General features: G+C 48.2%; 1 protein-coding gene across 5 annotated transcripts in view; it reads right to left on the reverse strand.

The window, feature by feature from the left end:
• MYRF (myelin regulatory factor) overlaps positions 1-25316 on the reverse strand; it is a 110633-nt gene that overhangs the window by 35158 nt on the left and 50159 nt on the right. For 2 of the 5 annotated variants that reach the window (XM_014521033.2, XM_014521032.2), the window contains 4 exons: positions 22480-22541; positions 11110-11428; positions 10194-10366; positions 9687-9810 (listed from right to left, as the gene is read on the reverse strand). In XM_014521033.2, the coding sequence (XP_014376519.1) occupies positions 9687-9810; positions 10194-10366; positions 11110-11428; positions 22480-22541 (678 nt within the window). Of the gene's footprint in view, positions 1-9686; positions 9811-10193; positions 10367-11109; positions 11429-22037; positions 22110-22479; positions 22542-25316 lie in introns of those variants that run through there. The other 3 variants (XM_025206950.1, XM_014521034.2, XM_014521036.2) reach the window with 3 other exon arrangements.

Consider the following 25316-nt stretch of genomic DNA (forward strand, 5'->3'; position numbering starts at 1 on the left):
GGGGCTGGCTTGAGGGGGGGGGGGGAAGAGGCAGGCGCAGGCCGGCACTACCAGTGGCCGCTGCTTGACCTCCCACGCGGGGCCACTCCCCCAGGCCCCACGGGAGTAAGCAGCTCCCCTCCCTCACTGCCGGCTGGGGCCCACAGGCCGGCCCTGCCCACTTCGCTGCGGCTCCATGCCCCGCAGTGCTCCCTGCCCTCCTCGCCGCACTCCCTCCGTGCTCTCTGCCCGCATCGTCGCCACGGCTCCATGCCCTGCGGCGCTCCCTGCCTACCTCGCCATACTCCCTCCGTGCTCCCTGCTCACCTTGCCTGCACCGCCACCAGCTCTGCGCTCTGTGGCGCCGCCGCGGGCCAGATAAAATGGCTTGGTGGACCGCATGGCGGCCCGTGGGCTGCATGTTGGACAAGCCTGATCTAGATCCCTGCATAGGGAGGGAAAGGCAGAGTGGCACATGAGCTAGTCTATGTGGGGCAATGGTGTGAGATGATAATCAGGAATTAGGTAGCAGTGGTCCTGGAAAAGAGAGGCAGGGGACTGGGGTAAAAAAGTACACTCCAAAGAGTCGTGCTCAAGGCAGTTACTGGGGTAAGATAGTACACTCCAAAGAGTCGTGCTCAAGGCAGTGTGCTGATCTAACAGCACCCTCTACTTTGGCATTATCGCATCATTAAGGCAAGAAAACATTTAGAGCCTGTCCTCCCACTCCCATATCAAGCCTCTGGGCTGGTTCTGCTCCTGTTGGGCCTTAGCCCAGAAGTGCTTCTTCCTCTCAAGTGTCATAAAAGCCCATGAAGGATTTTTAGAATTACTTGGTCAGAGAAACGAGGATTATCCCCCAGCACAGGGGAGCAAATCACCCTTCCCAATGGCCCTACCCTAGACAGTCAAGAGTTGGACAATAGAGATCTTTCATCCACTCACACATGTCTCACTTTGGCAGGTGGATTACTTTTCACTGAGCAGATGTCACCTCTATCTAGTCATGACATCCAAATTATCCACATCCTCCCAGAATGCAAGGTAAGAAAGTTTTGGAAAAAGAGATTCTCCATAGCAAGCAAGATCTTTCCCCTCCCCTGCAAAGGAAGGAGCATCAAATAGGGTGCCCAGGCAAGAAGGCATTATATTGTAGCAGCTAATGCAGAAGCAATAACTACAAAACTAATGCCCTAAGGAAGAGCCTTTCAAGAGAAACAGAGCATGATGTGTAGCCTCCTCCCAGCCTGGATCTTCCCAAAAGACCTCCCCTGGCTTTTCCCCTGGAAGCCAGCCTCCTGGCAAAAAAAGAAACCATGACTTTTGGTGGAGAAGGGTTCCCTCATACAGGAGATTGCCTGACAGCTATTGTAGAGACCCAGAGTTTTTGTTTAGCTTTCCTGCTTGGAAGACTCTCCTGCTTCAGGCATCTGCCTGACGAGAATGCTCTTCCATCCATGCCAGGGGGCGAAGATCTAAAAACCAGCAGCTACCATACTCAGCTCAAAAAAAAAAATCACCCAAAGTCTGGAAGCTAATTCAGAGACTGAGGGGGCACCTTAGCTCAACACAGCAGAGTACTGAGAGTTTATGGGGGCACTGGAACTGATGCTAACGTTCTTTCTGCATTTGTCTAGCCAAAGCAAATGGCCTGATTCCAAGATAAATCCTAACTTCCTAGATTATGGCAGGTGCAAAAGAGATGCAGCTAGAATCTCTGGCACACTAAACTACTGCCAGGAATGTTACTGAATGGCTCGCAGCAGATGAAGGCTTTCAAAGCTCCTGCTCAGATCGCAACAACCAATGAATGTAATTGGCCTTGCTGGTTTCTGTCACCTTATATAAAAGACAGAGACAGGTATTAAACAGGGCTGAACAGTGCTGGTACACAGCTGAAAAAAAGCCTTTTTCATATGCCAGGGTAGTGGCCACTATCAAAATCCCAAACATGAAACCCTTGAAATGGACAAAACCTGAGATATTTCTTCCACTATCTGGTGCTGGATGCTGCCTTCCTCATCTAGTGCAGGTTCAACAAAAGAGACCACGAGAATCTCTCCTCAAATCCCACCACCCATGGAAATCAGGCCGGGCACAGATTCTCTAGGTAGTCTTTGCAAGTGTCTGGAAAGCAATGTCCTGGGGAGAAAGGCATGTTCTGACCCTTCCACTCTGACAGACAGGTCAGACGTGAACCTGAACATGTTCCTGTAGTGGAAGGGAGAGGTAAATAGAGCCATCATTAAACATTTGCTGCTTCCGGGCACAGTTGCCATCAGTAAATGCGTTCCGCTACACCACTCATTGCATCTGCTTTCATGCTTTGACGCCAGAATTTAGGTTACCACCAGGGGGCTGTTGTGAGGCATGCAAACTACCTGTGTTCTGTTTGTCCTTAACTGAAGGTCTTGGGATCACACATTCTTGTTTGTTCCAAGGAAATATTACTCAATGGTTTCCTTAGAGCAGTACTTTTTGCTTGCTCAACAGCTAAATTAAGTGTATCAAGGCAGGTCAGCCTGCCAGTGGTCCCAGTGAATGTACATGCACACACCTGGACAGATATAACCAGAGTCCAGCAATTTACATTTTTCCTAAAGAGGCACTGCAACCAAACCAGGAGGCCCCCAAGATCAACAAAGATGGATCCTCTGCTCTAAAATAAATTCCATTATTCGTATTCCCACCAGATTCCAATGCTTCAGTGCATGGAAAACCCTGATCTGTGCTAGGGTGCACCTTTCCCCACTCATGTGATGGACTCCCCAAGCAAAATGGTCTTTGGGACACAGTGCAGACCCAATCTCCTTTCTCCTGCTTTCAGCAGCAGTGGGAATCTGAGGCAGCTGATGACTAATTCAGGGTGTACAAGGCTGGGCCTTTCCCAAACTTCTGAGCTGTGAGGGAAGGCACACATCTGCCTCATCAGGATGAGGAAGAGGAACAGCTCTGTCTGTACTCTTCAAAGCTTGAAAGGGAGGCTGTCTACACTCCCTTTCTGTGGCCACCCTTCACTGTGTAAGTGCCACCGTCATTTAAGGGGCTATTAAATCAGCAGTCTCAGTATGACAGGACAGATGGGATAAAACTGCCCTTCTTAAATTAAGACAGGGGTGTCAAACATACAGGCTCACAGGTCAGATCCGGACTACAGAGGTGAATCATCTGGCCCACAGGGATTCTTGTGGTATGGAAGACCCACCTCTGGATCTGGCCCATGGGGCTGGAAATTTCTGTTGGTGGGGCCAGCACCTGGGGAGATGATGCCGTTGTAACATGGCCGACTGCTGAGTTTTTGGGTCAAGCAGCAGTGTTAACTCTCCAGGTGCTGGTCGCCCCAAATTTCTGGGTCATAGATTCACAGATGTAGGGTTGGAAGGGACCTTGCAGATCTTCTAGTCCAACCCCCTGCCCTGAGCAGGAGAGAAAACTGGGCTCAAATGACCCCAGCTAGGTAATCATCAAGCCTCCTCTTAAAGACCCCCAAGGTAGGAGCCATCACCACTTCCTTGGAAGTTGGTTCCAGATCCTAGTTGCCCTCACTGTGAAGTAGTGCCTTCTAATGTCTAGTCTGAACCTACTCTCTAACAACTTATTGCCGTTATTCTTTGTTACTCTGGGAGGTGCTCGGGGGAACAAGGTCTCTCCCATTCCCCACTGGTCCCCCCTAGTAAGTTTATAGATAGCCACCAGGTTCCCCTCAGCCTTCTCTTGTGAAGGCTGAACAGGTTAAGGTCCCATAGCCTCTCCTCATAGGGCCCACCCTGCTGTCCCCAGATCGAGAGTGGCCCTCCTTTAGACCCTCTCAATGCTATCCACATCCCACGGTCCCAAGTTTGGTCCAGGTCTCCCATGGCAACAGCCTTTAGGGTCATGGTGAGTGGTGGTCATATTAGCCCCCATGCCAGCAGTAGTTAACCCCCATGCCAGCAGTGGTTCAGGCAGCTGCAGAGAACAACACCTGAGCCACTGTATCTGCACTGTCAGTACACAAGGGTTAATGCTGGCACTGCTGCTGCCACTGCCACCCATCAGGCCACCAGAGGTGGGTCATTGGGGCTGGTGAGAGGCCCCACAGTCAGGATCCGGCCCACAGGGTCAAATGAGTAAATATAAAAATAATAAAACCCAGTTAACCAGTTAAGCCTCCATTATTAAACCACGTAGCTGGAACAAGAGCAGCGTTTGATTCCAAACACTGGCACATATACCATTATCCAAACCAAAGGACCTTATTAGCAGAGGGGTTCTGCTGGCTTTTGTTTTATGACATTTTGTCTACCTGTGAAATTGTGAGAGAGAGGACTTTTATCTGAGGGCTAAACCATCTCCTACTGTTTGAATCCAATTATGTTAGGAGAAATTAAATGTTGTGCATTGTTTATAAACAAGATGGCACCACAGAAATAACGGGCTCCAGTATCAAATTTTCCTCCTAAGGGAAGCAACATGTAACCCCCCCAAACATGGCTAACTGCTTGGGTCAAAAATGAGCTAACACCAGTGTCAGGAGAGAGACCCGGTTTTCAAGGAGAGAAATTATAAGCTGGCACTCCTGTCACACCAAGATGGAGCAAATGATGAACGTACTCACAGAACTCAAAGCAGGCCAAAAAGAACTAAAGAAAGACCTAAAATAATAGCTGCAGAGTTCATAAAAAGACTAAAAGCATCATCCAGAGGTTTCTGAAAAAGGAAGACATTCAGGGAGAGGCAGAATATTTGGGTGCAGCCTACCAAATATCTAGACAGATGGGGAAGTCCAACTGCAACACTTCAAGTCTGGAATGGTGAGATGGCTCAATCAGATCAGATCAGAGAAGCAACATGAGTCTCATAGACTAGAGGTTTTCCACAGATTCGGGGACATGAGAAAAAGCTTTGGCTAATTTGGAATTTACTAACAGAGATGCTGTACAGCAAGATCCAAAGGAGCACAGAAACCAAATTGAGAAGGAACTCAAAAGGACATACACTGCAGTGAAAGTCAGCTACCAGGATGTGGAATTTGGCAGGTGGCTTGGGCGAAACCACACATTCACAACAATTTTCTTTCCTGTATGGAAACCACAGAGGCCCAATGGGGAGAAGTCAAACTATCCCTGCTTAAATAATGCAAAAGACCATTATCTCCGAGCGGAAAATATTCGTAGACTTATTTGACTTAGTTAAATATAATTGTCCAAATTAATAGCTAGGAAGATGCGCATGAAGGGTTTCTAGCCAGTGTGATTAACCCAGTTCTGAAAGTCCGGCAGCAATTACCACAAGAAATTAGACTGAGTTACAAAGAAACATTCCAAGTCCTTGACACATAATTTAGAACCAGCCACCAGCCTGAGCTGGCCAAAGCACAGCTAAGAGCCACAAGCAAAAGGAAGTGTTTCCACCTACACTAGCAAAAGATCTGTAGAGGCTTATGTTCCTGATGCACCCAGCAGATGTTTGCAATTGAAAGTGGATCCAAAGGACATGGAGAGAGCTGCCTTCTCCACAGGATGAAGCCTGGAACAATGTGAAGTGATGAATCTGAGTTTGCGCAAAGCACCTGCTACAATAAAGGCCGGTGGAAAAAGTATTATTAAATACCATTCTTCCCTCTGTCTGTTTGTCAGACATAGGTATTATTCTAAATCTTTGAAACAAGAACTGAAGAGCTGGTACATTTTACAAAGGGTGTGAGATAAAATGAAGGCTCCCAATCTTAGAATGAACACAAAGGAACACAAGAGGTTTTATAGAAGAGGCAGTTTATCTTGGACCCCAAACAGCAAGGGGAGTGTTTCCATTGACAAAAAAGAAACCAGCCAAATCTTTCCAGGGACTCTGCACTTTCCATACAAGCAGAAGGTAGGGCACTGCTCCTGTTACTCATGATTTAATTCCTGTGCTTGCCAATATTGGCAGAGAAAAGGAATCTGTTTCAATGGTCAACAAAACGTGATTTAGTTTTTAGAACTGAAAAAGGCTCTTGTAGTTGTTTCTGTCTTGGCCGACTTGCATTTCAAAAGTCCTTTCATATTGGCAATAGATATAGGTGCTTATAGTAATGGAGGCAATATTGACACAAAAATACTATGGATTTGAGCAGGCAATGCCCTATTACAGCAAAAGTCTAAGTTCTCCAAAATTAAAGGAACTCTGAGCTGCAGCTGAATTTACAGAGCAATTTGATTATTATATGTATGAGAAGAAGTCTGAGGTCAGGAAGGATTGCACATCCTTGCAGTGGCTCTTTAGATTCAGGAATCCTGAGAGGCACTTTGCACAGTAGTTGGAAAACTTCACTGGCATGATATCCCAGTTATGTGCAGGGCTGGACCCAAACACAGTAATGCTGATGCCTGATCCTGATGGCCTTGCTAGGGAGCTAACTGCAAATGCTGCACTAAGGAGAAGAACAAAGAATTGATTAGAATCATTGCTGAAGGGGATGACAGTACTAAAAAAAAAGATGAATATCTTCTCTTCCCATAACTGAAGATGTGCAAATGATCCTGGCACACTGGATGCAATGATGCAAGACTGGAGTTTAGAGCAGTGCTTCTCAAACTATCTGATGTGGTGGACCGGCAACTGTTTTTCCAGTGGGCCAGGGACCGGTGCCCAGTTCAGCCGGTGGCAGCAACTGCGTGTAACAGCACTACACAAACGCGCGACCGACTGTTGCTTTCTCTTTCCTCACCTCGCATGACGTGACATAAGCGGGTGTGTTGGAACATACAAACTGTGGCGCTATGACATATCAATATTATGCTTCTGAAAATATATTTCTTTTTTTCCTGGCAACTCGCTGCAGACCAGCAAATATATTTCTTTCTTTCCTGGCAGCTCGCTGCGGACTGGTGACCGGTGGCTCGCGGACCAGCACCGGTCTGCGGACCACCACTTTGAGAAGCACTGGTTTAGAGCATAAAGGGTTTCCTGAAAGGGAAGCTGTTGTTGCCCTCATCTCTCCTGCTCTTACCTGTGGCACATCATAATGTTTTTGGTGCGTCAATATTGGTCCTTATAGCTGTGGGCAAGGGTTTGGAGTGGTAAATTTGGGGGGTTCTTTTAGCTAATAATCATCTATGAGTGCAGTCAACTGGATTTGATAGTCCAGGAGGCCCTTTCCAATCCAAAGTCCCCATTTTCCCATAGCGTTGCATGATGTATCAAACAGCAGCCAAAGACAGTACAGAGTACCCCTCATTCCTCATACTTTGACATAAACTCAGGACCGACTTCAGCAAACCTCTTTTATGGGGTTCCTGATGAGGAACAAGATAATGGGACCATCTGGATAATCCAATAACAAAATGATCCAGACCTGAAGGATCTCATGTCTTTGCCAGGAAACATCTGAACCTAACCTTTCATACATGGAAAAGTCACATGGGAAAACTTTCAGAAGACAATACCTGGTCTGGTTCTGCAACCCCAGGAGAAAGAAGGGTAGCAGCCCTTAGTCAAAAAGGCCTCAAGAAGAATTGTATAGAGAATATGGACCTGAATAAATAAAACAGATATAAAGAATACAGCTGACTCTCAAGACTAACCCAAAGTTATCCATAACGACCATTTGAGGAAGAACCATAAGCACAGGACTTCAACAGGCATGATGCCCAAAACTGGGAACACAAGCTGACTTGGAGAAATTGTTGCAGTAATGAATTCTCCATTAGGAAAAAATGTGTGACAAGCAGATTCGATAGGAACAATACATGTTCCTTGGGCAGTCCTTGGAAAGGACCTGTCCCAGGTGGCAAGAGGAGAAAAACTCCAAGGAGATTTGGATGAAAGTATAATTGTTTTGTGTTGGTCATGGAAAAATGTCACAATAGAAAGGTGCAGCAAAAAGATGAATAATTAAGACTTCAAAACTGGAAACTGATTATAATATTTCTTTTTTCTTGCCTGGGATGGGTTATTTGAGGCATTACTATTTTAAGCTCCACTGGAGTGAGAGGTACAGAGAAGAGATTTGTTGTTGTGGGTTAGGCATCATTTCAACCCTTCCTTTAAGACAGCTGTAAGGAAGAGTTGAGCTCTTTTATCAAAATAGATCATCGTGACCGTAGTAGCCTCCAGTTGAAATGCAGGTACTTGTCCTCACCCTAAACAAGGGCGAAGGCAATTCAGCTGTAAGCCAAAGGATCCCACCAGGCATTGTTTTGTAAAAGAAAGGGAGGAAACCAGTAAAACTAAAACCTAAAAGACCACAAAAAAGCATGAGACACAACCGGAACAAGCAGTGGGAGCAGGACCTAAGAAAAGACTACTGAGAGAGAAAGAGAGAGAAAATGCTTTTTGGCTGTGTGTTGGCTGAAAGAGGCTTGAAGCTGGAAGCAAGGGCTGTCTCCTGCTGTTTGATACCTGCTGTATACAGAACAGGCTGTGTGCATTCTTTGTCAACAGGCAGGGCTGCAATGAAGAAATAAGTGGCTCCACCATCATTTCTTCTTCTAATAGGAACAACCTAAAACGTCACTTGGATCACAGGAGAAGTAACAGGGACATGGGATGGGTTAACTAGCAAGTCCTGAGTAAGGCAGCCACATGGCACGCATTCTAGCAAGGAGTCCTGTGCCACTAGGGTCAGCATCCAACCCTCAATAAACAAATCCTCCTGTGGTCCCTTCCTGGGGCTGGCCTCACCAGGGTCCCTTGGACTTTCCCCTAAATGTTCTTCTGATGAAGCCCAACAACAGTTGCATCTTTTTTTGGTATCAGAGACAATAAAAACCCTCCCTGTGCTCTGAAGTAGGACCCACAGCAGATACTGGCTGGGTGGAAACACAGGAGGAGAAAGGGATGTTTACAGGATTATCAGTTCCTGGAATCCAGCCTGCTGCTTGCCAGTTTTCTGTCACCTTTCTGGAATGCAGGGAGGATTTGCAACAATTTCTTCCTGAACATTCATCTTGCTCATCCCGCCAGCTGCACTTGTGCACTCCCTCCGCCCCGCCTTGGCCTCTCAGCCTTCCTCTTGGCCCCTCCCCATCCATGTACTGTAAGCCACACACCCATCTTTCCCTTCCATCTCCATTCTCCTTTATGGCTTCCTAGCTTTTCCCTTTCTCCATTTCTCCTTCCTTCTTCCTTTATCTATTCCTTCCTTTTCTTTCCATCACTTGTTCCTCCCCACTACTTCTTCCCGTTCTCCTTCCAGCTCCTTCAGTTTTTCCCTCCCACATCCATCCTTCATGGCATTCCTTGTCTCTGTCTCTCCCTCCTTCCCTCCCTGCCTCACTGTGCTGCTCCCCGTCTCTCTCCCAGCTACCAGTGGCTGCTGAGAGCCCTGAGCCCACTCTTTTAAAACACCACATCTCACACTCAGATGAAAATACTCATTTTAAAAATCCAGGCTGGAGCTGGAGATCCCTCTAGACCAAACCACACCTCAAAATAGCTGTGCTTAGTGTCACTGGCTCCTGCTCATTTAGGCTGGACTGTGGTCCTGACAGCACATGGGGAGACTTCCCTCTCCAGCAAAACCTGCCCTTGATGGGACAAGCACCCTTATTCCTGGCAACCTCTCTCACCATCCCAGTTTGCAAAGAATTAAGTTTCCCCCAAGCAAAATTACATGGGAGACAGCACCTCTCCCCCAGGGCAGGCTGGCAGGGATCCAGGGAACCCAGGACAGTGCCCCTTGGGAACCTCTTGCAGAGTGAGGGGCATGTGTGGCTCTGTCTGTGGGGAGTGCAACAGTTACTCACAGCTCCTTGTAGTTGGCATCGTACAGAGTTGCCCACTTGTTCTGCTGATGTGGCTGCCACTTTATGGACTGGTAGTTGGGATCCAGGTAAGAGCCATTTAGGCTGTCGTTATCTTGAACCAGGCCTGTAGCAACAGGAAAATACTGATTTAAACCATTCCATAAGGACTCCTGCCAGGCAAGAGCTCCCCGCGCCCCCCGCTGCACCCAGAGTGGTATGAGGAAAAGGTCCTCACTGCCTACACACACAGCCTGGGGTGCTTTCCCCTGACTGAGAAACATGGCACAACTGAGTCTGGGGCCAGAAGGAGAGGAGTTCCCATATTTTGCACGTTCAGTGCTAGGAACTCTGCTCTCGTTCACTTCTCCAAAGACAGCACCCCCTGCCTGTGCCCAGCAGACATTTTTCCCCTATTCCGTCCCCCATCCCACCTGCTGGCACTGGGGAGGTGTATGGAGGCTGGCATGGTCAGGGGAGCAGGGAGGGGAGGGGGCAAAAAAAACATACCTGGTGAGAGTGCCCCCTGTTGGTGCCAGGGAGGCGTTTGGACTCTGTCAAGGCTGAGTGGCACAGACCCCATACCTGGCTCCTGTTTTATCATCCCGTTGAGCATCTGCGCATTAAGGGTATTGGGGGGCGACTCGGAGTGTTTCCTCTTCTTGGTGGGGTGCACTGGGAGGCTGCAGAGAGCGATCGGGAAAGCAGACCCTGAGCCGCAGGGAAGGCAGCTTACAGGAAAGCATGGACCCTGAAGGGGGGTGAGGGCGTGGGGGGTCTCAATGGCCAGTGAGGAACTGACAGGAAGGGCTTGGAGATGGGAAACCAGGAAAGGGCTCGGTTCCAGGTGCCAAACACTAAACTCTGAGTGCTCTAAGGGCAGAGATGCCCCTAACCTTCCTCCATTAGGGACCCTCTACCTCTACCCTGTCACCATACTCCAAACCTCCATAGCCAATGGGCCCCCAACCCTCTCCACCAACAGGCCCCCATCCTATGACACCCCACTCTACTCAAGTGCTTCATTACCTACACCACTCCTATGCCCTATCGCCACACTGCCACTACACCCACTTTCATCATAACTGCAACACCCATGCATCACTGGCATATCCCCCCACTGCCATACCACCATATGCTCCATGCTGTGGACAACCCCTGCCTCATACCATCATGCTGCACAATCATGCTCTCCTTCACCCATTACCCTAAACCTCTGGGCACATTACCAACAAGTCCATTCATACTCTTCTCCATGTGGTGAAACCCAGTAACTTTGCTGTCCCTAAGGCATAGCTAACCCCCTATGCCTCCTATCCCCAGCCAGCACTCCCACACTGCACACTAGCACCTCAGAAAAAGCCCTGTAGTACTAGAGGCCCCAAGGTCCCCCACACCCCCCACCCTGGCCTCCCCAAGATCTTACTCAGCTCCGTGCTGCTGCAGTAACTGGTGAAGCATCTGGGACTGCTGGGCATGGTGGAGATCACCAGGCGACACACCCTGCCCCATGCCATATGGTGGCATCAGCGGCTCAGCCTTCATGTACATGTCCCGCTGCATGCTGGGATAGTGGGGGTTGTGCGGCAGCGGCTGGTGTGGATGGGGTGGAGGCGGTGGAGGAGGTGGGGGGCCCTGGAGGTGAGGAGGTGGGGGTGGAGGAGGTGGAGGAGGGTGCTCCAACCGGGAAGGGGGGGTCATGTGGCACATGTTCTCGGGGGTCATGGTCCGAAGGAGGTGAGGATCTTCAAAGAAAGAATAATAAAGGGTTTGTAAGAATCATGTGCAAGACCAGGCATGATTTGTCCCAACTCCACCTCACATAACAGCCACCCTGTCTCCCAAGAACAACAGCTTGTTCCAGACCCACTTCTTCCATCTTGCTGCCCCAGTCCCAGTCCGTTCTCTCTCAAACCCACCCTCCACCACACATCTTCCCTTAGGCCTGGCACAGGCATACTCTGAACCCACCTCTCCCATCTGAATCTAAGATGGTATCTCCACCTGCCCAACCACTTCTAGGACCAGATTTCTCCTCCCACCTCCTGCTTCTTCAAAGGCCCTGGGGTCCTGTGGGGATGGCTGGTGAATTCTGGTCGATAAGGAGAGTTCCAACCACCCCCTTCTTTTGATAACTCCACAGTGTCACAGGGCTTTGTCCCTCTGTGCTTGGAAAAAGTTTTGAGGGAGCAGAGGTGAGGAGTCCCCCAGCAGCTGAAGAACTCAGTGGGCTCATTTCTAAACCAGTCAAGGCATAATAAGGGGATGACTTCCATCTCAGGTAAGTTTTGAACTGAACAAGACAAACCATTCAGCATGATATCCCTCTTCAAATCACCCCTCTGTTTCTAGTACATAGGCCATTAATGCCTTAGTAAATGGGCAAAAAGGGACAGCTATCATTCCCCTGTGCTACTGTAACATCAGGAATAAGGGCCTCTGGGTACCATTTTGGAGTGTCTGTATCTATATCGAACTACAAGCACCCTTCTGTTTGACAGCCCTTTGCATGCCACTGTACTGTGTCTCACCTAATGCCTTTTGCCTCCATCTTGAACTGGAATTCCAAGAGGTAATAAGAGAGGGCAAACAACATCAAACCCAGGGTTGTTAACCTAGATGGTCTGTTATGCAAATGACATTAACCTGGGCAATGAATTGATTAACCTGGGCAATGAATTGATTAACCTGGGCAATGAAACATCAGTGGCAGAAGGACATGAACCCCTCCTTCCAGGAGAGCTGGAGCTAGCAACCAAGCCATGGGGGCTTGAAGGGGCTCAGGATGGTCAAAAGACTAATGAAATTGCAACTTGTAAAAAGGGAGGTGCTTTCTCCATCTACCCTGAGAGAAGGAGAGAGGCCACAACAAAAAAATGAACAGGAACAAAAGGGTGCAGGGAAAAGCTGGGACCTCTGAAAGGGCCAAACAAAACCCACAGGGCTCTCCAAGTAGCATGGGAGGCAAAGGGAAGGATTTGTTTGCAAGTTTTGCTATTTCTTCTATAGACCTGTGTATCTCTTGTGCTTTGCAGACAGCCAAGAAAAATGTTACCCATGCTCTCTCCCCTGCAGTGTGCATCTAGTGTCGGAGAACCAGAAATAGTGTCTAAACTTTGTCTAGCCCCAGCTTGGCAGAGTACGTGTGGCCCAAGGGGCTCAGTCCAGTACAGCAGCCTGGCTGAGTGTCCAGCAACAGGAACCCATCTCAGTTTTTCATAAATCATAAGTCCAGAAGGGAGCATTGTATTCATCTCATCTGGTCTCCTATATAACTTGGGCTTTAAGACTTCCCTGAACTCCTGGCCCCTCTTGTGCTAGGCACTGTACATACACAGACCAAAGACAGACCCTCCCCAAAGAGCTGACAATCAAAGTCTGGACAAGAGACAGGGTACAACAGGTAAAATGGTGGAGACCAGTGACCACGAGGTGATGATGGATAGTGGGAACAACAGCTATGAGCACACCCACTTGCTACCTAACTGCTGCCAAGCTCCTAGGAGATAGTTGGTAGATGCACCAGGAAAGCAAAGGGGGAACTTTGCTCTCCGATCTCACTTGTTTCACCCGCAGTGCCAGCCTCCGGCATGCCTGCAGTAGGATCCCACAAGCCCAAACAACTCCCCTCACCCCACATGTAAGGGATCAGCCTGCCTGGCCTCTATCTAGCTTACATGGCACCCAGCCTCCATAACATCTGAATGCCTCATGCCTTGAATGTATTTCTCCTCACAACAACCCTTAGCACCTATTTTGCAGATGGGGAACAGAGGTCCAGGGAGGATAAGAGATTTGCCACCCAGGGAGACTGTGGCAGAGCAAGAAATTGAACCTGGGCATTCCAAGCCCTAAGCTAGTGCCCAGACGAAAGGACTGTCCTTCCTGGCCTTCTGAGCAAGTCACTGCTTTCCCAGTATACTTCTCTTTTATCCTGCAACTAGTAGCCACCCTAAAACTCTGATATGGCACAAAAGTTCAACCTGCTGTTCTTCTCCTCCATCCCAATCCCTCTAGGCAGCCAGCACTTCAGCTCCAGCTTCCTCTCACAGTCATGCCCACTAACCTCTCCTTCAGACTCCATGCTCACCGCATTCCCTTATTTCTACCACAGTCAACGAAAGTTTTCCCTTCCACTTCCTTAGCAGTGAGAACAAACGCATGCAGAGTGGGGACAGACAGGGTGACTAAGCCCCTGACAGTTAAGCCCCTGCAGAGGGGACTTTTGTAGGCACATTTAATTTTCTAATACATACTCTTTAGTTTTAAACCAAGGAAGGACTTTGACCCTAACATTTAAATAAACAAAAAAGGAGATTCAAATACGCAGTCTGCCTGGTCCCCTTCCTGTCTATGGGATCAGATATTGAAATCAAGCCACTATCTGAGTTGATTTGAATGTGTCACCATCAAAATAAACGTTTAACAGGTAGAGCTTGGGAATGGATGCAAATGAACCAACTCTCCTGTATCTCACTTTAGGACTTGCTTTGACGTTGAGCCCCACGCAAGCACAGCTGTGCACCAACAGGGAGCTTGCTACATAACTGGGATCTGATAGTGCCATTCTCGAAACAATTTACTAACCAGCGGGCACATCTACATGGGACGTTATGGTGCAGTAGCAACAAGCTATTGCACTGTAGCTCACTGCTACAGAGCCGTAATGTTGCCAGGCATGAACTGTGATAGCGAAGCTACTGTGCAGTTGTAACAAGCTACTACACAGTAGTTCATTGCTAGTGAGCAGTAGTATCTAAAAATAACCATGTGGTGACAGGACTATACAGCAACGCTGGTTACTGTGCAGTCATTTAGTATTTAGTTAAGCAAGTACTAAATGACTGCGCAGTAACAACTGCACAGTCTGCTGCACGTGTAGACATGCCCAGTATGGTTCATATTCTGTTGCAAGCAGTTTCTCCAAAGTCAATGGTACTAATCACAGTAAAAAGCATTATATCCAGTAGTATGTCTCCTGCAGCAGGCCCCTGGGTCTTTATAAAGAAAGGTCTACCCAGGTTGTATAACTGGACTTGACTGATCATAAGCCAAGTACCTCTCAGTATTCATTGAGGAATAAGGTCAGGGCAAGTTGGGAATACCACTAAACTGCTTTGAAGGCATCTGGTGCAAAATAAAAGAATGGGAAATATCTGAGAAAGGGTGGAACCATGGGGATCTCTGAATACCTCTCTCCCTTCCTGCAAAAAAAAAAAAAATTGCATGGGAGCAGAGAAAAAAAATGAGCAATCTCAACCCCAAGGATCATCTTCTACTACCAGAAAATTGGAAATGTCTGCAAATAAGGCCTTTAATGACAAAAAAGTTCTTAGGGAGTATATGGGAAGTTTAGCTCTGGGTCTGAACTTTCCCAAACTCCACTTGGATCAGGGTGATCAGGACTCATCTCCACCATTAACCTTCACTATAGTCTCCTTCTGCTGATCTACTCTGTGACGATAATGAACAAATATTAAGGAGCAACACTACAGATCCCTGCTTAACTTGGAAACTATAGAGTTGCCAACTCACTGGTATCACAAGTCACGTGATTCTTAGTGCTGTTCCTAAAAGCTGAAGAAAAGGGTAGAAACTAGTGGTTTAATTAATTGAAATCATGGCAACAAATAGTTTCTCTGAAATAAAACATAACCATCGTTGGCATATTGACTAGCAAAAGAGAAAGCATTGGTGCTCATCTCAAAAGGTGCAGAAAACCAGCATCTGCAGTTTCTTCCAGAGTGAATTTACTCAACTAAAACTGTGCTGGAACTGGAAAAGCAAAACTTTGGGAAAATTACTGATCCTGGAAACGAGATGTTTTCAGTGTCTTTCCATCAAAACTGCTCTATTGAAAATTTAAACCCCTGTTTCAGGGCTTCCAACAGCTCTTTGCCATCAACTTCATTGAGCAGTTTGTCCTCATATTCAGTGCCTCAAAATGGCACAGATCAGTTAGCTCAGTGACAGACCATCTTTGCCAGCTGTGGGCTGGAATGACCCACCTCAAGCCAAAGGTGGGTGGGCAGGTGCCAGGACCTGCCTGCAGCTGGTGCTTCTTCCCTCGGCAGCAGTGATAAGCCACCTTTGCCAGCTGCAGGCCAGAATGACCCACCTCAGGCCAGAGGTGGGCACCAGGACTTGCCTGCAGTTCATGCTTCTACTACTGAATTAGTGATTGTTCCACAAAACTGGAAAGCAAAGATATGAATCTGAAAAGATGAAGTCTTCTACAGTAATTTCACCTCCTTACTGCAGCAGAAAGCACAAGCAATTTAAAAATACAATGGAAACTCTTTAGCCAGACAACATACTTCCAAGCAGAATAAAACCTCTCCACTCTTAAATGTTAAATGTTGCAAAGGAAGAAACAAAGGAATATATAAAACAACCTTAAGAATCAACAGTGGCAGTAGTACAAGAAGGCTGGTCAGACTGAAGGAATGACCTAAGGTTACTAGCATCTGCACAGGAAAGTCTGTATTCCTGCTTAATAGCATGGGTTTCACATCTAAAAAGAAAACCACAGCCCTTGTGTTCTCATTTCTGAAGAAGGCAAGCAAGAATGCACAGAAAGGTGTACGCAGGTGGTCTTGGTCATTTACTAAATGAAAATGAAATGGAAAAAAGAAAAAGATGACAAATGTCCTTCGATACAGGCATATGAATGCTGTAAAATAAGTATCTAAAGCACAACATGGATGCTCAGATCTGCAACTGACATCATTCTCGTGGCGTAGGTGGCTGAAAATGGAGGAAGAATGCCTCACCTTCCTGGCTGACCCTTACAGAAATACTCATGGGTTGTGAGCCAGCTGTAAATGGGACAAGTTTCTGACTCCACTGGAGTTACACCAGCCAATGCGAGCTGATGATCTGCCCCTTTGCAGTTACCTTTGATAGTAAGACATGGTCTGCAGTGTATGCAAGAGAAAGGACTGTGATCAAAACCTATCACAATGTTTTTCACAATGGGCTTTATAAAGAGGTCTGAGAGTTTAAAAGGCAACTGAATGAAGTTTTGAAGGAAATTTATGGATTACAGGTGGCTGATGCTGCTCTTCCAGCTTAAGAAAAAAATGGCTCAATACAATTAATAACGAAGAACTGAAACTGTTCTAGGATAAAAGTGAAAAAGTAGATCAAGAGAAGTGATGGGGCATTTCTGTTCCTAAGGTCAATACTACGTGACCAAGCAGGAAAAAAAAGCCTACCTGTGATCAATGTAGCTATGCCAGCAAACCCCACCTCCTGGAAAAAGAGCCATTTTGTCAATGTAGTATATACTGCTTAGGGATGTGGTTGCCTCCATTCAATGATAGAGGCTGCACTTCCAGAAGGATGCTTTGCCAATGTAGCTGTACAGCCTCCAATACCTCTGTGGTGCAGACAAGCTCTTAGCCTAAATGACTGACTTTAAATACAACCCAGAACAGGAGAAGGAAGCTTGGAGCATGAAGATTATTGGACATAGAACTAGACTGGGTCTCAGGAGGCCTGCATTTAAATCCTGCCTTGGTTGCTGGTCTCCTGGGTGACTCGGGGCAAATCACTTCACCTCTGTGCTTCATCTGGGAAACAGAGATAATGGTGGTTGCCATATGTAAGATGCTGGAAGAACTACTGAAGAAAACTGCTATAGAAGAGCTATAACTGCCCCTTTTCCTAATAAGTGATATAACATGGTCTTGAGCGCTCTTATTCCTTTCTAACATTCAAACTGTATGATCCAGATTTCTCCTGATTTATCTGAAGGAGTCTGAGCCACAATTTGTTGCGTCAAACTGATAGAAATATGCCAATATAAAATTATAACGTCATAGGGTTTGAACGGACCTTAAGGACCATTGAATTCAACCCAAGATGGATGGTGGAGGGGGAAACTGTTGCACTTGGAATAATATCCTGCAAACTCCAGTTCAAGCAGCTCAGCAGCAACTGAGCATGTTTCCCACATATTCGTATTGGTTTGGTCAATACTTCACAATAAAGGAGGCACTGAAAAAGCAAATACATAGAAAGCATCTATCTGTCAGGTCAGCTGAAAGCAAGTGGAAGGGCTACCTAGTTAGTAGGCTGGGGACTCATCTGATGTCTTCTGCCTACAGAACTGCAAGCTATTCATCAGAGTAACAACAGTTGTGACCGTCTGTGTCAGAGTTCCAATTATGCTTAACCAGCAAATGACACAGCCCACGCTTGGTGCTTCAATTCATAAAATCTCCATGGGTTTTTCTGGGGTTTTCCAGTGCTTGGGGGTGGGGATTAATGGGAAAAGGAAAAATACCACACACAAGATTTTTCAGATGTGGGGAAATCACCACACACCCTGCTGCTGGGACCTGAATCAGTGACAGCCCTGCCTCCTCCCACAGCCATGGATATTGAGATAGCTGTTACCAGGCCCTCAGTTTCCATGTGTATTCCAGCAGCTCTAACCTCAGACTTGCTTTCTCACCATGATCCTACACAACCTGATTGTTATACAGAACAGACAACACACATTTGTTTTATATGGGCCTTTGCCTAAAGGAATGTAGAAGTGCATTTGGGGAACACAGGCTGCATTAGACTGTGACTTCAGACATCCCTATGTTTTTAGAAGATTTTCTCTGTGGAAGCAAATAACTGGCTTCTAGCCCCTGTCCCTGGGACAGAGAGAAGGGGGACAGTGGGCAGAAGTTTCAGATGCAGGGAGAAGCTGTTTCCCCATCATCACTGGAAAAGGAAGTGGACATGTGCACTAGGAACATTTCATTCCTGGACAACCAGAAGTGGTAGTCCTCCCCACCTCCCACACAACCATAGCAAAGACAAGCTTCATTCCAGGCCTATAAGATTAAGGGATACCCTCCATAATACCAGGCCTGCCTCAGAGAGAGCATGTGGACAGGAAAGATGCAAGTGTGGCCACAGAGAACCCTCTCAACAGGGTCCAAGTCAGCAAGAGGAGAGAAGAGGAGAAAGGCTCAAGTGGTGACATGGAAAAAGTCACAGGTGTCCTCAACCACCAGCATTTCCACACTGCTATAGAGCCCAGAATGAAAACTGGAAGGCCATCCCAACCCCTTCTTAATCACACCACTGTATGCTGAAGGTGAAGTGGGGACTGCTGCACCAGAGCCAGCCCCCTTGTTGCTAGGAGGTAAACGTGGTCCCAGTACCAGACAGGCCCATAGCAGGCTAGGGAGAAAGTAGGCCTGGGCACCAGCTGTGCCTGATGCCACTAGGTAGCAACATCCAGGCAACTCTTAAGGTGAAGTGACCTAGCCTGAAACCTGATCAGGCCCTTTGTAAGGAAATCACAGAATCACAGAAATAGAAATTAAGAGCTGTAAGGGACCACAAAAGATCGGATCCAACCCCCTTGCTCTGGGCAGGAATACTGCTGAGATCAAATGATCCCAGCAAGGTGTCTGTCCAGTCTCCTCTTGAAGACTTCCAAGGTTGGGGACTACAGCACCTCCTTGGGAAGTCTATTCCAGATTCTGGTCACCCTTACCATAAAGAAGTTCTTCCTTACATCCAACCTGAAACCATCATCTAACAGTTTATGGCCATTGCTCCTTGTCCTCCTCTGGGGCACCCTAATGAACAGTTTTTCTCCCAGCTCCCAATATTCACCTTTACATACTTATAGACAGCCACCAAGTCCCCCCCTCAATCATCTCTTCCCCAGGCTGAACAGTTCCAGAACCCTTAGTCTTTTCTCATAAGGTTTGTCCTCCAGGCCCTTAATCATTTCTTCTCTGGACCCTTTCAAGATTCTCCGTGTCTTTTTTGAAGTGCGGTGCCCAGAACTGGACACAGTACTCCAGCTGGGGTCTCACCAGCACTGAGTAAAGAGGACATATCACCTCCTTAGCCCTGTTCACAATGCATCGACTAATGCATCCCTGTATGCTAGTAGCTCTGTTGACTACAGCATTGAACTGTCAGTTCATGATCATCCTGTGATCAACCATAACCCCAATATCCCTTTTCACCATCATGCTGGCCAGCACTGACTGACTAGAGCAAAACTTTCTCAAGATGAATCAGTGCGGCCTGGCCAAGATAACAGTAACCTTCCCCAGGCCCTTCTATTAAGGGCAGGGGAGGGATGTAGCATGGGCCATATCATTCTGCTTCCTTTAAAGGCTTTTTCCTAACAACAAAAGACTTTGCTGTGCACCATAGAGACACAAGAGCTACGGGGACATTCCATTGGGACTGTACACACAGGGCCCCTGTGGCAGAACTGGAGGGAGATGCATTATAACAGTGGGAATTGCCCTGATGTGGCTGGATCAGAAAGTGTCTAAGCTGCCCCAGAAGACAAGTAGAAAAGGCAATTATAACTATTCTTCTTAGGATCAGAGGTTTGTGGACTTTTTCATATTCTGGCCACTTCCTAAAACTGAGCTCCAATCACAGATCAGGCACCTGTCCGACTATGTTTCACAACACATCAGCTACAGGGGACACAAAGAACAAAGACTCAACACAGGTTTGAAGAACAAGGGGATGTCCAGATCACTTCACTGCAATGGGCAGAGCTGACTAATTACAGCGCCAGGTGCCAGAGCATGATCCTGTTCCATCCCAGAAAAACAGTGAATACAAAATCTGGGTGTGTCCTCTTCCCACTTGCTGCTTGTCATGACTTAGTGTTAAAGTTGATGGCATGTTATAAAAGTTGGTACACCCACATTTTTTCAGGGAGTTGAGCAAGGTGGAATACTGAGCTGCCTGATAGGTGGACCTGGATCTGGTCCTATTTCTCTTTTTTTCATTTCCTCACCTCGATGCAGGGCTTTACATTTGTTAGGGAAGGATCTCACTTTACTGACACCCACATCACCCAGCTCTGCTCCTGTTCTCTCCAGTTTTGGTTCCATGTGCAATTCTGACCAGTCCTGACCTCAGTCTTGAAACATGTCACAAGACACAACATAGCTCAGTTGTGCAAGGTGCAGAAAAGACCTAGGTAGCTTTCAGTCCAGCTGATTGAGAAGAGAAACCCCAGAAGAGTCCTTGGCTAGAGATCAGCTAGGAAACAGGATCATCACAGGGAGATAAAAAGAAGTTTCTTCATCATGATAGGAGCTCCAGAACCAATCCAAGAAGTGCTCAACGTAGTACTTCAGTAGGTCACTGAGAAACACCCCAGCCTTTGCAGCACAATCAGGTAATGCAGGTTTGCAACTGGCAGCTAGGACTCCAGCTGAGATAAACTACGTTGCTTCTAAAGCACTGTGGAGGGAAACATGGAGCCAGTTCTGGGTACCTGCTATTCCTGCCATACCATGGGATAGCAGAATGGCTGGGCTCTGTCTTCTGCATTTCATGGAGACTCTGCTTTTTGATGTTCGTGTATTTCTAGCCACAAAGCAGTGGAAAAGACCACGCATACTAGCAAGACCATGTCTAATACAGTGAGCTTGCCATCCCCAGCAGTGGTACCCTGAAGCATGCTGCGCTGCTCAAAGTGGTCTGCCACCTAATCCAGAAGCAGTGGAGCTACATCTCTATGCTGCCAAACATGGCCTAACATATCATGGGGGCAGGCTCATCACCCTGGCTCTCAGCTGCACTAAAAGACTGGCCTGAAGTGCTGTGTGAATGTGGCTATACCGCTTTCAGTCTAGAAGCAACACAGATTAGCACGGCATGCTTGTAGGCACTGCTGCCGGGGCATGGGTTTCCCGTGGAGATAAGATCCTAGTCCTACATCTGAACCAGGGCCCAGACATGCTGCATACATGCAGCCCCATCCAAGCCAGGCAAAACCAGGTCCCAGGCACTGACTCCTGCCTCATGAGAAATTAGCCGATCGAGACCTGTTCTCCAAAGCCTCTCCTCCTGCTCTCCTGAAGCGAAGGTGGTGCTGCTTTGGCAGCAAGGGAGCGCAGCTCTCCCTGCAGTAACCCGGCCTCTTTGTTATATTTAAGGAAGGGCCAGGAGGAATTCCAAGGATTTTTTTGGTAAGATAAACAAAACTCTTGACCTCTTCCAGGGAGAAAAGAGAAGGAACTGTTCCCAGCGAGAACTGGGTTGGAGTCTGAAAAGAGGGTGCTACTGACAGGGCAGCAGGGGGAACCTGGAGCACCCTCCCACACCTTTCTACCCACCCGCCATGGATAGCCGGCCATCAAGGGAGTGGAATGTTGCCACAGGGACCACACCACATCCACCCGCTTCCTCCAACCCATGCAGAGCCAAGCAGGCCTGACCCGCCTTCTTGGCAGGGGTGGAAAACAGCCTCTGGGAGGGGCTCCATGTTCCCCCGCCCTTCGCAGGAGACAGATAGAAGCTCCTTGGGACCGGCTGGGCTTGCTGAAGGAGCAGGAAGGCTCAGAAAGAACTTACCGCTGAAGGGCAAGTTCATGGCTGCCTCCTCCAGTCAGGCTTCATTGCTGGGATGTGCTCTCTCTCTCGCACTTCCTCCCTCACTCAGGCACGGTCAGTCCCCCAGTACCGATACCAGTGAAAGGAGACTTGCCCACTCCATTACACTCCCACTACACCCTACCTAGGAGTAGTCCCCCTCTCCTGCTCTCTGTGCACCTCTCTTCCTCTCCTGTTCCTCCTCTCTCCTTCACGTCTCTCTTTCTCTCCCGCTTTCAAAGACTAGCAGGAGAACAATAGGGGAAAGTCTAGGGATATTTACTAACTGATAATCTCTCCACGTATTGCAGCCGGCTGTTTTCCCCTGTCTGATAAAGATTTCAGAGCCAACCACTCTCATGGAGCATGGAGGGGGAGGATGTTGGGTTTGAGTTTGGGGCTTTTTTTTTTTTTAAGCACTTACCATTCACCTGCTGAGGGGAGTACGCTTCTGATCCGGAGTCCGGGGGAGAGTCGGGTAAAGTGCTGGGGAGCGATTGAGAAAAAGGAGAGAACAGAAGGTCATTCCAAGGGAGCTTCCAACAGGACTGATCCATTCAGTCTGCTTGCAGCCCGCCCCGGACTCTAGAACAAAACCCAAGCTAGCAGCACAGCAGACGACCCTTGCTGCCCAGACAGACTCCTGTTGGCAGAGGCTGGTGCCCAAGGCACCAGCAGCTTCCCTGCACCAGCCCCTATACCTAGGAGAGACTGGGACTGAAGTAGCTGTGAACTGCACTGCAGCTCCTCTCTATAGACAGAGCTACTAGCCAGCACTTCCACAGTATGCTCTTCAACATTAGGGCTGGGGGAGGCTGGGACTGGAGTTTCAGGAAGCCCCACATATCCCAGTGCCCCAACTACCCTGACTACCATAAGCTGTGCTGGGGAAGGAGTCCCCGTGCCTCTGGAGGTGGAGCCTCAACCCCATTCCCTACAGCACCTCCTTCTGGGAGGGGCTGGGAGCACTTGGAGTAGCATTCACTGCTCCTGCACCACCCCCCACAGTGCTTGCTTTGATTTTATTTATAAGCGTTTCACTTTATAGCCATTCTGCTGACCTGCTAATAAGACTCCTCTCTTTGCTTAGCAGCTCCTGTCCAGTTACAAGAAGCCAAACAGAAATGTATCTGTTCCCCAGAAAAAGATCATTTGCTTCTCCGCAAATAAAAAGGTGGCTTTGGGGGAGCCTGGCTCTATTCCGGGATCTGAGGCATGAAAGCGAAGGCTGCGAGCCATGGGGCCAGACTCTGCTCTCACTCACAGCTGTATGAAGGCAGAGCAACTCCACAGGAGCCTGGGGTGCTCCTCTGGGTTTACACCACCGCCACGGAGGGTGGAATCCAGCCCTATCTCTGCAAAACCCAGTATGAACAGGAAACTCTCTGGGCCTAACCAAAAGTACTGAGCCTGCAGACAGAAAGACTGGCAACCAGCTTCCTGTGTGCTGAGTGGTACTTGGGAAACAGACCAGGATTTTATTTAGTTGTTATTTATCTATTTTGACTTGCACCATGGGGCCAACACAGGCTCTGGGCATCTGGACACTTCACATCTGGAGGTTCACAATCCAACTCAGTTTGTTCCATGTTCTCCTTTTCTGTGCTCCTCACACAACAGTCAAGGCTAAACTCCTCCTCCCCAATCTTCCCACCCCTCAAGAAAGAGACAGGCCTTGTGATCCACCATACAGATCAAAAAAGGGAGGGCTCTGTCAGATTGAGTGCCAGTGCGTGCCCTCCCCTCACCTAATCACAGCTAGCTAGCTCCAGCATCTCAACTGATCTCACCCAGCCTGGAGCTAAACCAGGGGCGGGCAATTATTTTGGGCAAAGGGCCACTTACTGAGTTTTGGCAAGCCATTGAGGGCCGCATGACAGGCAACCAGGGGCAGATAAATATTACTTTTCTACATTTTTAGGGGCCCTGCAGGCCAGATAGAATGGCCTGGCAGGCTGCATCCAGCCCGCGGGCCACATTTTGCCAGCCCTTGAGCTAAACCATAGGCGCAGGTGGGCAGACATAAGGCCAGTTCAGGTAGATTTAGGGTGAGGGGAGGGGAAGGACATTGCACTAAAAGCAAAAATGAGTTGAGGGAACGCTAGCTCAAAACATGATTCAACCACTCACCTGTGCCTCAAGTCCCAACCAATCCCCGCCACGCCTAGAAGGACAGGAAAGGACTGGAGGCAGCTTACTCTCTCCCCCTGGTGCAAGCTCAGGAACCCAACAGCTCAAAAGGGTGGGGACAGCTCGCACCTCCAAGGTCCCAGCTGGTCCTAAAGTCATCATCACCTTCTGATCTACCTTCAGTGACTTATACAAGCAGAAGGCAGGGCAGGGTGGCACTTTACAGTCTAACTAATTTGGAGAGGCATGAGCTTTTGTAGGCAACAGCCTGCTTCAACAGAGGTTATAAATGTCCCCTCACAGCATCTGATGAAGTAAGTGGTCTGAAGTTCAAACCCCTCTGAACTAGACAGTGTTCAAGGTGCCACCCTTCCCTGCCTTCTGCATGACTTTAGACTAACATGGCTAACCATCTTGGTGGCTTATACAAGATGTTCTGAGAGTCCCAACTCAGTCTCTGATTGTCATGTATCCCCAGCACACAAGCCACTGCCACAGACCACTACAAGAGGCAGCCTCAGCACAGAGTGCCAAGACGAAACAGGTCTCAGAAGCCAAAAGGCACCTCTCAGCCTATGCCTGGCTGAGGCACCAGGGTACTGAGAGTACGTAGGCTCAGACTGTTATTGCCTGCAATGTCGCTGGGGATGGTATCCCCAGTTTGTTTCACAAGCCTAACTGTAGCCTAACTGTACTTAAGCCTAACTGTACCTAAGCAAGTGGACAACTTTACCCACCTCTCCATCAAGCCAGGTTACACAACAGGCCTGTCACCTTCAGCACTCTACCCCAGCCTGCAGAACAGCTTAGTCTTAGGCAGCTTTTGCTGTGCTGTCTCATCCCATGCTCCTTCTCTCTCCCAAACCCTCATTCCTTCTTACAGCGATTGCTGACAGAATGATTGCTGTCATCTCCTCCTTCCCACGAGGACGTTCTCCCTCTTCTCCCAGACAGAGCCAGGAGCAAATTACTTCCGGACACACAAGCTTAGCCCTGTAAGTGTGTCCCACCACACAGCCACGCCAGGGTCCAGGAACCAGGTGAACCAGGTGTGCACACAAAACCCCAAGCCCTTCATAGAGTAAACAGCACAGCAGGCCAGATAAGCCATCAGGAAGAGACTGGAGACAG

Source organism: Alligator sinensis, unplaced genomic scaffold, assembly GCF_000455745.1.
Source record: "Alligator sinensis unplaced genomic scaffold, ASM45574v1 scaffold437_1, whole genome shotgun sequence".
Classification (NCBI taxonomy): domain Eukaryota; kingdom Metazoa; phylum Chordata; order Crocodylia; family Alligatoridae; genus Alligator; species Alligator sinensis.